Source organism: Medicago truncatula, chromosome 8 (assembly GCF_003473485.1).
Source record: "Medicago truncatula cultivar Jemalong A17 chromosome 8, MtrunA17r5.0-ANR, whole genome shotgun sequence".
In the NCBI taxonomy this organism is placed as follows: Eukaryota; Viridiplantae; Streptophyta; class Magnoliopsida; order Fabales; family Fabaceae; genus Medicago; species Medicago truncatula.
In genome coordinates, this window is record NC_053049.1 from 4,888,973 (window position 1) to 4,903,016 (window position 14,044).

Consider the following 14,044-nt stretch of genomic DNA (forward strand, 5'->3'; position numbering starts at 1 on the left):
TGCATAATTAAAATTGAGGACTCTTTTTTTTAAGGACTCAATTTAGTCAAATTAAATTTAAAAACTTATAGACATATTATAATTTGGATTAAACACAAATCAAAAACTGATAGCACAAATCAAAAACTCTAAGAACATAGCTGTATTTTGATGTGTAGTATTCTGATTTCTTCCATGAAGACAAAATGACAAAGGTTGGAGATTATGTGGGACCCACAATGAATTATTTGTTTTGTGATAAGTGAGTCAGCAATGAGTTGGATATGATAACATCTGCAGTAAGTGGGGTCCAATGACGTGGCACCAAGTCAAACAAGTACTGCACGTGTTGTTTTATAAGGCGCTGCAATTATAAGCTGTTTTTTCCTCAAACATGGTTTTCCTTAACCGCCCTTGTATCTTTTCAGAACTCAATAACATGACACGTGTTGTTCATTCAATTCAACACGTACTATTTAAGGTATTTGTAGCCTTACACGTGCTAGGTTAGGTTTTATAGTTCTTCCAAGTAAGTAATTTTGCGAGAAAGAAACTTACATTAAGCTTCTGTTCGTTGGTTAAGCGGCATGATTCCGCCTTAACTTAAAAGGGCCGCAAGTGAATATGTCGATTATGGTTGTTCAATGTGATTCTAACATCGCGCATGTATTGGGTTTAGAAGATGGGGTTGGGTTAAACTCAATTGTGACGTCGTGTAAAATATTTAGTTAGTATTTCAAAATGTGACGAAAATTGTTTTAGTAGTTATTCTCGTAAGATAGGCTCATGTGACACGCTACATGCAGAGATGTGAGGCAAATATATCGATATGGATATGCTTCAGAGAGAGGGGTTCACACCCCTACAAGTGGAGAGTGACTTAAAAGTTTTAGTAGACATGGTGACAAGAAAACGTAATCAATGGAAATGCTCTTACCTTCATTCGGCGCATTCGTGATCTAAAATGCATGAGTTGGCAAGTACAAATCAACCATGACGTGAAGGAAATAGATTGGCAAATTAGTTAGCTAATTTTAGTCTATCTTTAGTCTATTTGATTTACATGTTATGGAGACTTCTTCTAAAGAGCTTCAATGTCTCATTTTTTATAACATTTTTGACATTTGCATGCCTCAAAATGTTCTTTTAATCTTTAATTTTCTATTATTATTTTTTTTACTCTACCCTCTTCTAATACCAAAAAAATATGGACAATCAAACATATTTTTGCTTATACATAAGTTTTCAGAAATAGAAAAGAGCAATGCTAAATCCAGCGGCAATTGTTTTCCCGAGAATTCCACGAACCGTATTTTTACTTTAAGAAAACGTGCCTAAACTGCTCAATCACCTAAATTCTGGATTTGGTGGAAGAAAAAAAAAGGCAGCTTGTTTTGTGCAGTCGCGAAGCATTCGGGATGAAAGTTTTTGTGATATCAAGCATTAAGAAATAAAAAATTACAAATTCGAACTTGTGTTCATATCAAATGTCTTTATAACATTTTTCAATTTAATTTGTCCTAATAAAATCGTTTTATTACAGGTTTTTTAGATAAACAAAATGGTTATACCATTAAAAACTCACACATATTAGTAAAGGATTTATAGTTCAAACTCTGATCATAATGTCCAGCTAAACAGTTTTGAGGTGAATGTGTACATAGGCGGTTACTGAAGTAATAAAATATCTAACTTTTATGTTTGCAATGTCACTTTCGTAGAAGAACGAATGTTTGCAATGTCCACTTGAGTGGATCGACTGAAGAAAAAAAAATCTATATATCACCCGTGTGAATAAAAGCATTTATATCTTTCGTATAAATAGCAACATGAGAGAGAAAAAGAGAATTCAAATTCGTGAGTTTATTTCACTTGATAAGGGTTCTACATAATATATCCAGAGGTCAGAGTTTGAATTCTGAATTCTCCATTAATTTAGATGAATTTCTTTAACCGTTGGGCTACTTGATAAAAAGAATAATTATCATGTGTAAGGCGGGTACAAGTACAACACATTACAAAAGTAGCCATATATATTGATTGGATTATCCGCTATATCTACCTGACATAGTTTAAACTTTCGGTTGTTCAATTGAAAGAAAGGAATTACTATGTGTGTTTGGTATGGCGGTGGCTAGAATTGATTCTGATATAATTGAGTTTGAGAGAATTGATTTTGATTAAAAGTGAGTTTGAGGTGAATTGATTTATGTTTGGATAAAATTATTTAAAAGCGATTCTTATGAGTTGATGTTGTTTGAATAATTTGAATTAAAATTGATTTTGAATGTAAAATGACCAAATTATTCTTTTGATTATATTTTTTTAAAGCATCCTTTTAATTTTATTTAAAACTACATATGTCATTTTAATTTTAATTATTACTTATAATAAATGGATTTTTATTGCTTCAAAAATTATTTTTGAAATCCCCTAAAAAAAGAAGTTATAATTATTATATTTTCAGCACCAATTAAAATAATATTTATATATTTTCAAAAAATTTGACAAAAATAATTATCAACAAAGGATACATTCTAGTTTATTTTCTAATCAACTCCATATTCCACGGCCGCCACTCCATAGCTCGCAACTCCTTCCATCTCTTTAGAAAAAACAAGATCTCCATTTTATAGATCCTTCAATTTCTTGTATGTAACTTTAACTTCTACCAAATCGATTTCCTCCCCATATCTCTGAATATTCTTTTCCCATCTCAATATTCTGTGACAGTCTCAAGGTTACCAAGGGGAAGATATATGTGTATCGCTGTGAATTCCAAAGAGAAAGGGCAACATGCAAATGGAAATTTGGGTGAAGTGAAGAAGAATTTTATGCGAACATGGGTAATTAGGTAAATTACACTTTCAGAGAAAAACGTGATTGTTGAATCTTCCGTAGAAGTTCCGAATCTCAGCTTCAGGAAAACTGCGTTCTGAGACTTGCTTTTTCATTCATCCAAACAACATGAAAATGGGCAAAATGGCTTTTGACAAAAGTAACCCACGTTTGAAGCCTAAAAACGTGTTGTCAAACACATACTATATAGTGTGAGAAACATACACGCGCTTGACACACTAAACATGATAGATGGTTGTATTATATTTTCGAAATTAATAAAAGTAAAAGTAAATGGCAATCCAATCCATATCCCATTTATTCGTTGTCATTGTTGTCTATCAATCTTTTCTCATCTTTTCCCTTATAAATGGTTGAAATTATTTTAAGAGTTTAACTAGAGCATTATGACAATGTAAAGACGTTTTACCAAATCAACCAATTAAAATTATTCTTTTAGACACATCAACGTAAGTGTTAAAAATAGAAAGAACAAAATCAAATAAAATCTTTCCTATGAATTGCCTTCTTCCTACTTCTCTTATTTTACATTTTGATGGTATCTCTTTTCCATCACCATAATCAGGTACTACACTACCGCCTCTTTTCACCATTTCAAACCTAGTTCATATTTGTTGAATGAGATCATGATGAGCTTCTCCATTTGATTCTATTTTGATTTGAAGAAATGAGTTTTAAAACCTTTTTGGACCGGTTTAACCTCAGATATCATACCAATTTCAAGGAGATGTTAATTTAAAAGAAAGAATCATATCTCTTAAAACTATACCAAAATAATTCATTTAATTGATCGAAAGGGCCAGAACACGAGCACACATGAAAGTGTAAACAAAATCAAATAATTTCATCATAACCAATTCTTACCATTTGAATAACAATGATGAAGTAATTCTTCACTAATTAAAGAAATTTCATGAGAAAGCCACCAACGTCCTAATATCTTAATTAACTAAGCAACGCATCTTCATAGAATGTTGATGATGAGAACCACATGGATCAATATCATAGGAGACGGAAGCTATCAATACCGAAAAAAGAAGAACTAGTTAACAAAACAGTTATTAAAGATTTGATTTGGATTCTTCCATTTTTAATTCACTTGTTCTTATGTGTCAAAAATATCAATTCTAATTGCTTGACAGTGTAAAATGGCTTTACACCGAGAGACTTTGATACCATGTAGAAATTTAAAGTCTAACTCATCTTTATAAAACCAATTTGTAAGGAGAAGATTGCCCCTCTTATAAACACATGTCATCTTGTCCGTGTGAGTTTAACTCAGTTGGTAAGGACAGACATAATATATGCAAGGTCTGGAGTTCAAATCCCAGTCACCACCAAAGAAAACACATGCCATCTTTTGTCCGATACGAGACTTTTAACACTTTCCTCTATCTTATTTGTGGGTCATTATGATATCTAGAAGATTGCTCCCTAATCCTTTTTATGTGGTCACCGAAGATAATTAAGTTTGGTTTTCGTTCTGCATTTTGAAATGCTCATATTTTATAATTTGAGTAAATTTCAGTTTACCCCTTCTATATCATCAATTTTGTACCGTCAAAATTCATGAAAGTTTAAAACTAAAAATATTCAAATTATAAGGATGCAATCTAAAAAAAATTACAGGAGAAAAATCAAAAATGACCTATGTTACAAGTGTAAAGCATTTTGAAAGTTTTGTAGAAAAAAGTTTCAATGTTCTATTTATTCGTTACACTCTTCATTCGTTTTAGCCCCTCAAGGTTAATACTCATCAGGAATCGTAGACAATTCAATTTATGCCCTTGTGGATACATTACTCAATTAAACAAAAAATCAAAAATGCATTTTAATGAAGTTTTCAGGGAAACTAAGATGAAAGCAAGTCCACGTAGCGAAGTTCAGTGGACAGAAAATTTCGAATGATAATTAAGATTGTTTTTGCTTGCACTATCATTCCATGTAATGACTAGAATGAAATGTCAAAGTTTGATACCATCTCACAGTGAGCCTAATAGAGAATATTTACATTCATGGTGAAGATAGTAACAGAACAACATATTATAGACCAAATAATAACATAAAGTTAACCATCTTTTGGGTAGGCCTTCCCGAAAGGAATAAACATTAATCAACTTTTCCTGTAACTATCAAAATTTCATTCTTTTTGCAGGTCCTTGATCAAGTATGGGATCAACGGTAGGTGCTAGTGACTCAGCTGCTTCCTGAGTTTCAGGGCCTTTCTCAGTTTCTGCTGTTGAAGGTGGAACATACCCTTCTGGAAATGGTGGCGGAGGCGGAGCAGGTGGAAGCTGCAGCAGCAAATAAAAACTCACTTACAATCGGCTATTTGTTCAGTCTTAAATAGTTAAATGTGGTAAAATTGTAATAATATTTTACGTTTAACCTAAGTTTGTATTTATCAGCAAACTCACAATCATAACTACTTATTTAAATTCCTATAGTTAGGAGGACAAGCTGTGTTGGGAAAAACCTCTCATTTGTTGGTACAAAAGAAACATAGAGCAAAAGGATCACCATCTTTTAATTTTTACCAGGCAAATAACTTTTTGACAACACAGAGCAAAGAGAAAATAATTGTTCTGTAGGCTCATATTGAATTAACAAAGAAGTAATTAATTATGGACCAAGACTTCTATTCTTCTTAGTTCTTATGGCTAGATCGAATCTCTTGGCCCTGTGAAAAGGAGAAAAAACTTCATGTTCTTCCACTCAGAAAGGAAGGATTAGGAAAATACTATTCACTTTTCTTCAGACAACATGAAAACAATGAAAAAAATCTGTAGCTATTATTAATCCCACTGTCATCCTAGTATGAAAGGGATAATCTCATAGTTATAATACTCCAAAGTTGTAATAAATAAATTAAATGCGTAACAGTCAACCCCATAAAAGCTACAGTGAGATAACACACAGCAACAAGGCTGTTATAAAGAAATTTTAGATAAAGCTTAAAGAATTTATATTACAGATATATAATTGCTTAGAAAATAAAAAGTTAATTTAAAACTAAATATGCATTCATAATCAAAATGCTCGAGTCTTGAGCTAATACACAGGATAATATCATTATCATTACGAGTAACCAATGAGGAGTCAGAATACTCAAAGAAGCCCTATGGTTAGGAATAGAATAGTTTGACAGAACATAAAAGGACAGGCCTGCACATGAAGAATAGAGGATGTACAGTCAGAAACAGAAAACCGAGCATGTGGAGAATAGGGTGCGGGTGCAGGTGTGGCATGTTATGCCCGGAAACCACAGGGCTTGGGCAGAACAATGCGGTGAACATGAGAGACTGACTAAGGGTTTCTAACTTTCTCTATGTTTCTTACTAATCAGTAAGATTATGATGAGATGGGTAAAAGGACAGTTTTCGATTGCCATCAAAGTTGCAGCTGCAAAAGACGTGATTTACCACTTGTATGGCAGCCACAACGGGAAACTCGAAGTAATGCCAGGAAATGGAAGCCACCAAGGTAGTCAGGAACGAGTGCTGGCACGTAGGTTCGTCCGTTCCTACGTGCTTCCCACAGCAAAACGTGCTTCGAGCTTGCTACGATTCGTTTTCCCCATGTTTGTGGTCAGGAACGAGTTCCTGAAGCAGGAACGTTAAAAAAAACGAGCTGGGCTTGGCAAAATTGATTTGGGCTTCCCGAACCGGGTCGGGTCAAAATATCCCGGTTTTAATAAATTAATTAAAACCTAGAAATTCAATTTTTCTCAATCTTCCTCACCTAACCCTAAAATACAGGAACGGCGGCCATGGCATTTTTCTGGCGAATTTCTCGCTGTTGTTCTCTCTGTAGCCCGGTTTCCCATAGTTCTCTCTCATTCTTCACTTCCTTTTTCGTTTTCCTCACTTAAACTCTGTTTTCCTTTCCTTCACTTCCTTTCCAGTACTCTGTTTCTGTTTCGTTTTCAATCTCTGATTATGACTTATTAATTAAGTTTAATGTACTTATGAGTTCTATGTTTTTTTGTATTATATATTAATATGATTGTGTGTGCGTGTATGAGAAATTACAATTTTGCCCTTGAGTGGGTTCTTACGAACCGTGTTACGTTCCCCGACTTTACGTCCCTTCACCAGCCAATCGAACCTACGTAGAAACTCGTTCCTGACTACATTGGAAGCCACTATTCATGATGTGTTTACCCATGCAAGCATGCGAATAACAATCATGTTTTATACTTTGATCTTTTGATTAATTGGAAGGATTAAATAGGAGGATATTAATTTACTCAAAACTTTTGACAGAATGTAGAAGATAATCAGTTTATAAATGTTGAGCAGTGTTATTCAGTACGAATAATAAACCTCAAAAATCGCACAAAAACAAACGTTTTTTTATTGATTTTCATAAAAATAAATATTGACTAAAAATAGAAAAAAGTAAATCTTGTTTTGCGGAAATCGCCGTGACTTTTGTGGGTGTTAAGAATACATGACATAAAGCATTTTCCATAAATAGTTCATATTATTTCATAAATAAACAATTTCATAAAATACTTGAGACACAAGTTTTAATTCAATATTACCTATCCCCTTTCTCTTTTATTAAAATTTTAATAAACCTCTAATGATGTGCTATGTGATTGTTTGAAAAGTAAACAATGGAAAGAATATATCAACTCACCTTGCGTTGCAAGGAAGCAAGAATATGATCCACTCGCTTAATTTCTTTTAAGTCAATTGTCTCCTTAGCCACCTTTGGTTCCGGAATTGTAGTCTCATTTTCAGAATCGACTAAACCAGAAGAAACACAATCCGTTAATGAGCACAGAATCAATAAATAAAAAAATCATTGGTTAAAAATTTCAACAAGAACGTGAATTGGCAGGCAGAACATAAGATATAATGGAATGCATGAAAAATAAAATGGCAAAGTAACAATAGCATCATTTCCTTGCTTGCCCACAGTTTGCAAATAGCAACATCATACTTGACGTAAATGAAACATCCTATACCTCAACAAAGTTTTCTAGTAATTAAACAAAAATTTAATAGCCTATCTAGCTATCCCCTTTCAATGGAAAAAGGAAGGAAAGCTACAAAGACTAGGCTTTTACATAGTTTGGTTTTACGAGAAAACCGAACCACAAAAGCAGCCAGAGAAAACCGAACCAAACTGCAATTGTTTCACCTGAACCAAACCAAACTGGTTATGTGATTCAGTGCACTATGGTTTCAATGCTGAACCAAACTGGTTTTCAGCAGATTAAATTTTATGTTATTGTTTTCAAAATCCAAAAACTAAAGCCACTCACTATGTATCACATAGTAATTGCAGAAGAAACTGAATTGAAGTAGAATTGAAACAACATAGCAAGAAACACATGTCCCATTATATGAATAGTATCAGCTAAGTGCTAACCATCACATCGTAGTAGCAATATGACCTTGTGATTCAAAAAGAAAAAAAACTTCAATCTATCAAGATTATGCCTCAATTAATATCACCATGAGATGATATATCTAGGGGATATGAATTATCTCATGTTACTGTTATTGTTCTAAGGCCTGAAGCTTGATTTCACAATAGAAGGTTCACAGTTGGTCGCAGTTCACCGAATTCTAAGCATTACAAGTTCAGCTAGAGAACTGACATATTAAACATGATTCAGTTAGTAAATCACGTTAGCAGATCAGTTTGGTTCATTTTGGTTCTAAAGAGTTATTTGAACAGCCCAAACAAACACTGTTAACTATAATTATAAATGTATAACGGTTCTACATAAACAAAATTGCTTACTAAAGTTGTATCGCTTCAGCAATACAATTTTTCAAATGCTGCAAAGTTTCTATCACATTTTTATACAGGGTCTAAGAAAGGTCCACAGCCACACTATGGGCCGCTGACATCAAAGTTTTGAACATCTCCACAATTGCAACGCAACCGCAATTAAACAACATTTGACCATGATTCTCCATCATATAAAAAATCATGACGTAATCGCAATTTAAAACCTTGTTTTCGTGAGTTACAAACATTTTATTTTCCCAAAACCAAAAGAGAAAGAAAAAAATCGAGCTTACCATATCCTATCTTCTCCAACTTAGATGCGGCCGTAGTAAATGCTTTTTCAATATAATATAGTGCCCTTCCCTACAAGATCAATGTCACAAACAGTATTAAAAAAAACCCAAACCAAATATTAAAAAAAACTAATAATTTGAAAAAATCACATAATTCAGTGTAATTACAAGTGTCGGTGTCGGACACGAGACACGCCTAATCGAATGAGTGTACGTGCTTCATAGAATTTAAACATTGTAATAGAACATACAATTCTAGCAGCAAAAACATTGGATAATTGAGGAGCTTGATAAATAGAACCATCCAAAATATAATAAGCAAGCATTGGAGTAACTTTATCAGGACTATCCCTCTTCTGCTTCTTCATAATAAAAAGATGAGGTTCCATAACTTCACTCAACACATATTCTATACCAATCATTTTCCTGAAACCCTAAAAATCGTTAAGAGTGAAAAAATTGAAATTAAAATTGAGAATGAGGTTATGGGAATTACGTACGTGAGTTGAGAGGAATCAAGTGGATGATGAGAACGCATTCGGAGTTGTTCGTTGTTAGAAGTCCAATCGTAGAAAGGTGATAAAGCGAAGTAATCGAAGACGAGGTTACGATCGAGTGGATATGTGTTTAGCCATAATTGATCTCTGAAGCATATTCCGGTCATGTCTGTTCCTGGTGGTTGCGCCGTCGGTACTCCGCCGTCTAACATTCCCATTCCCGGTGTCGCCATCTCCGGCGCCGATTCTCTAGAACTGCTGTGATTTGAAACGATTAAACACGGCTCAAGCAGAGTTCATATTAATTCATATTTTATTATTATATAAGCTAAAATAATATATTTTTGACTATATTTTACTACACCAATAATTATATTCATTTTGATGTTTTATCTCCTTTTAATTTATTTTAATCATTCATTTATTTAATTTTAACTATATTAATTATAACTTTCAGAACAAAAGAAGTTATTTAGATCGTTCATCAATGATATATATCTTAGAATTTGTAGAATAAAATCATATCCTTGTGCAATGCTATGTTGGACAATTGTATCATAAAAATGAAAGTAATAAAATGTAAATCTATTTAAAAGATTTTGGAGGATTTTAATAATTTTGATGATTTTAAAAGACTATTAAAATTTATAATTTGGATTTCAATAGATTTATATCATAAGATTTTAAAGAATTTTAAATGAATATACAAATTTATAAGATTTTATAAATTTTAAGGACTCGTTGAAAAGAAATGATCATAAGACATAACACACTCTGTCTTACAATATTCTCAACACAAACTATTTTATTTATTATACTTTATTTTTTTTACGAGAGAGATACATAGAGGAGAGAGAGGGGGAAGAGATAGGGAGAGAGAGAGAGAGAGAGCATGAGAGGAAAAAAGAGAGGGTGAGAGAGAAGGGAGGAAAGACGGGAGGGAAGACATAGAGAGGGGAGAAATACACTAAAATTTTAAAAGAAAAAACAATTTTAAGAAATCTTATGTTTGCATGAAATATTTTTTCATGCTAAAATTTCACTAGAAAATTCCACAAATTCCATCAAAATCTAATTTATTAAATAATCTTTTGAAACTTGAATGATTTTGAATACCCCAAGACTTTTTTAAATGAGGAAAATTTTTGATTGAATACCACAAAATTTATTTTAAACGATAAAAAATCTTGAGATTAAATACCACATGACTTTTCATAATAAAAAGTCTATTAAAATCTCTTAGAATCTTAATCCAATACACCCCCGTAAATGTTAGTGTCGTGGTGGTGGTATGAGATATCAAACACTAACATATGTGGGACATTAAACACGACTTAATATAAAGTGTTAGTGTATGTTTGGTTCCAATTTTGGAGGTGCTAAAATTGATTCTAGATTTATACAATTGATTTTGACATGTTTATTTATGCAAAGTAGAATTGATTTTGCCTCAAAAATTGATTAGACTTGAAGCTAGCAATCTAGCTTATGATTCTTGAATTAATTTTTACACTTAAATTTATTTTTCAACTCACTTTCTCATAAATATATCCAAACATAAATCACTTTACCTTCAACTCAATTATAGCAATAATCAATTTTAAAAAATCAAATTTTCTCACATACACTTGGTGCTACATGCAGTATCTAGTTTTGCTTTTAGTAGTTTTTTATTTCGAATATCTAGTTTTGCTTTATACTGAAAACGTCTTCGTGTGTGTTAGTGAATTTTTAGATCACACACACCTCCAAAAGGAAATTCAAAAGTTTGACAAATTGAAAAGTGTGGAATACTCTATTGGGTATTGCTGATGCACTTATTGTCACTTTTTTAAATTAAGGTCACATCAATGGTTGCATTTGCGTCGCAAACTCTTGGGTACCAGAGTGTTCACCTTATTTACAACCTTGTATATTGTGATTTCAAGCGACACCTGCACCACTTGATGATATTATCAAGTTTTTTATGAATGAAAGATGGGGGGTATGCAGAGAAGACCATAAAAAACCTCGTCCACAATGTTTTTAGTGGATACCCTTTTGATTCATTATATGTTTTGCTACTTGAGGTATCCACTATCACTATCACCAGAACCTCCACCATCATTTGTCATATTGGCCCTGTAGTAGTTACTCTTTTCAACAATGGACACCCTTTTGGATGTTCTTTCAAAACATATGATACATTGTTTTACTATTGCACGTGCATACCTCATTCCTCTTATCTCCCTTGGGCCCACAAAAGACAAAAGTTTTCTATTTGTTCTGTACAATGGACGTTAGCTTAAAAATTTGTTGATACTATAATAAGATCAAGCAGGGACGGATCCACCATATGACTATGTGTGGCCGTAGCCACACCAGATTATCGTTTTTGATCTTGTGTGAGATAGTGGCGTCGTTAACTCTATATTTTGAATGTAAGTTCTTGAGTTAGGCTCAGTTGGATTGGTTTCTTGATTAAGGTAGTTTTTCAACCGAAGTATGTATATAGTTCCGAGAGCTTGCGAATAAGTTTACAGGTTGTGATAGAGAAGTTAGATAAGGAAGCTTCTAAAAAGTTTGAGGTTGAAATTTTAGCCACACCAACATCAAATGTCTATATCCGCCCCCCTAAGGTCAAGTAATGAACATCAACATCTAATTAAAGCTTTTATTTATATATATGCTTCTAAAACTCATACTTGTCCAATGAATATGGACAAGTAAAATATAGCAGGTGGATGGATCATAGAAAGTTAAAAAGAAGGAACATAGAGTAATTTATATCTTTATAATGGAAACTAGAAAATAGTCTCATCTCATTCTCAATCATGAATTTTAGAGGAATCATCTTTGTGTTGAGATGTGTTGCATGGAATTTCACATAAATCTTCCATGTTGCAAGGAAAAGAGTTACCAATTTGCATGTCAGCTACCATTTGACGAAGATCAAAAGTTTCTTCTTTAAGTCGTGCATTCTCTTGAACAACTGTGTCATGTGACTCAGACACATGGTTTAGTTTGTCAACAAGGTTGTGATTTTCAGTTCTGAGTTTCATCACTTGTGACCAAAGTTCATCCAAGTGTTTTTGTTTCCTCATCCTTGATCTCCTAGCTGATTCTCTGTTTGATATCATTCGTCGGTGCTTCCTTTCATCGATGATGTTAAACTGAAGTTCATCTGCTTCATCAGAAGTAGTTGAGTTGCTGCTTAAACATGATGGGTAATGGAAGTTTGGTAAGCTGCCTAAAAGATTATTTATATGGTAATTTGGAATTTCATTCTGTGGTAAGACAAAGTTTGGTTGAACTTGGAATGAATTCTCAGGAGGAGTTAGATAATTGACTCCTCTGATCTCACTAGGAACCATGGCTAGAATTTTATTAGACTTTGAGGGTATTGTTGGAAATTAATTAATATGCTAAGAGTTTGATATGATAAGAGAACTGAAGAATGGTGTATGAGAAATGGATTGAATTTATAGGAAGGTGATGGCATGAAAAGTGGGACCAGATTGAGGAATGAGACATATAGTGCCTAGGGCTTACATGAGCAGAAGTTTAACAATTATTGGGAAGTGCTGATAGTGTATGAATGTTTTGGTATGAGATAGACATTAATGAAAAGACTACTTTTTATCATATAAGTGGCTGTCTAGAGTCCATGTCATGAAACTTTTGGTTATTTATTCTATATGTATGGCTATGGATATTATTACTATTTTTACTGGATGTAATTTGTTATTTATTACTGTTCAAATTAGTCATTGCCAGGATGCTAGTGCAGAAATTCATTGTTTGCTACAGCAGAGGATATTACTTAAAGATTTGTAACAACTACTTACTGCTGTGTTAAAATATAATACATACATATGTTGTTCTTATAGATAAATAGTCACGCATTCATTCATTCCTGACTCTTGCGTACAGAGAAAATTCGTTCAAATAGAGAATCCATTATATATCCAACAGGTCCCTCGAAGAATTGAGAAAATTCGGTTGAAATAAAGAATCCATTGTATATCCAACAAGTTCCTCAAAGAAGATTAGTCGCCGTTATCAAAGAAAATTGTGAGATATATAATTGAAAATCCTATATAAATTTTGTTTGTGTTGATATTATATAGGAATAAAATTGTTGCTTGAATTCTAATAATTTGCTGTAAAATTAAAAAGGTGAGCAAAACCAAAAGGTTTTAAATTTTAATTTTTTGGCCACGGTTAATTTGCTGATGTTATGAGTTAAGACGTGTCAATAATGACTAAATACTAAATGTGATCTATAATCAAGGCTTGATTAAGTAGCAGCAGTGAACTAAATCAATATATGTTGTATGCTTCTATATGCAATTTAAAACCAAATTATTAGCACCTAAAAATAGTGCTTGTGTCAATCCTATATAAGAGTTGTTTATCTTGGGGTCCCTACCCATTACATAAGCAATTTTGAAAATTAAAAACTCTTAGAACTAATAATTTCTTATGATATATGACGGCATGAAGACCAGTTTAAAAGGGTTCCTTCAAAAAAAAAAAAAGGGTTAAGAATTTATATTGTATGGTCATTAGTATTGTAAATTAGATGACTCATAAGCCATTAACATAAATTATTTGAAGAAACCTATGTTGGAGCAAATGCTTTTTAATTTAAGCAAGTAACATCTTGTACCTAAATTCTAGTCA

At 32.7% G+C, this 14,044-nt stretch overlaps 2 protein-coding genes across 2 annotated transcripts; both read right to left on the bottom strand.

The window, feature by feature from the left end:
* Nucleotides 1–4,696: 4,696 nt before the first annotated feature.
* On the bottom strand, nucleotides 4,697–9,685 carry LOC25500369 (mediator of RNA polymerase II transcription subunit 6). The gene is made up of 5 exons (XM_013588773.3): nucleotides 9,383–9,685; nucleotides 9,134–9,308; nucleotides 8,883–8,952; nucleotides 7,483–7,592; nucleotides 4,697–5,132 (listed from the first exon to the last, which is right to left on the bottom strand). The coding sequence occupies exons 1-5, from the start codon at nucleotides 9,610–9,612 to the stop codon at nucleotides 4,971–4,973; spliced, it is 747 nt and encodes a 248-aa protein (XP_013444227.1). The 5' UTR covers nucleotides 9,613–9,685; the 3' UTR covers nucleotides 4,697–4,970.
* A 1,608-nt stretch (nucleotides 9,686–11,293) lies between these two features.
* On the bottom strand, nucleotides 11,294–12,951 carry LOC25500370 (basic leucine zipper 43). The gene has a single exon (XM_013588775.3). The coding sequence runs from the start codon at nucleotides 12,730–12,732 to the stop codon at nucleotides 12,187–12,189; it is 546 nt and encodes a 181-aa protein (XP_013444229.1). The 5' UTR covers nucleotides 12,733–12,951; the 3' UTR covers nucleotides 11,294–12,186.
* Between the last annotated feature and the right edge of the window lie 1,093 nt (nucleotides 12,952–14,044).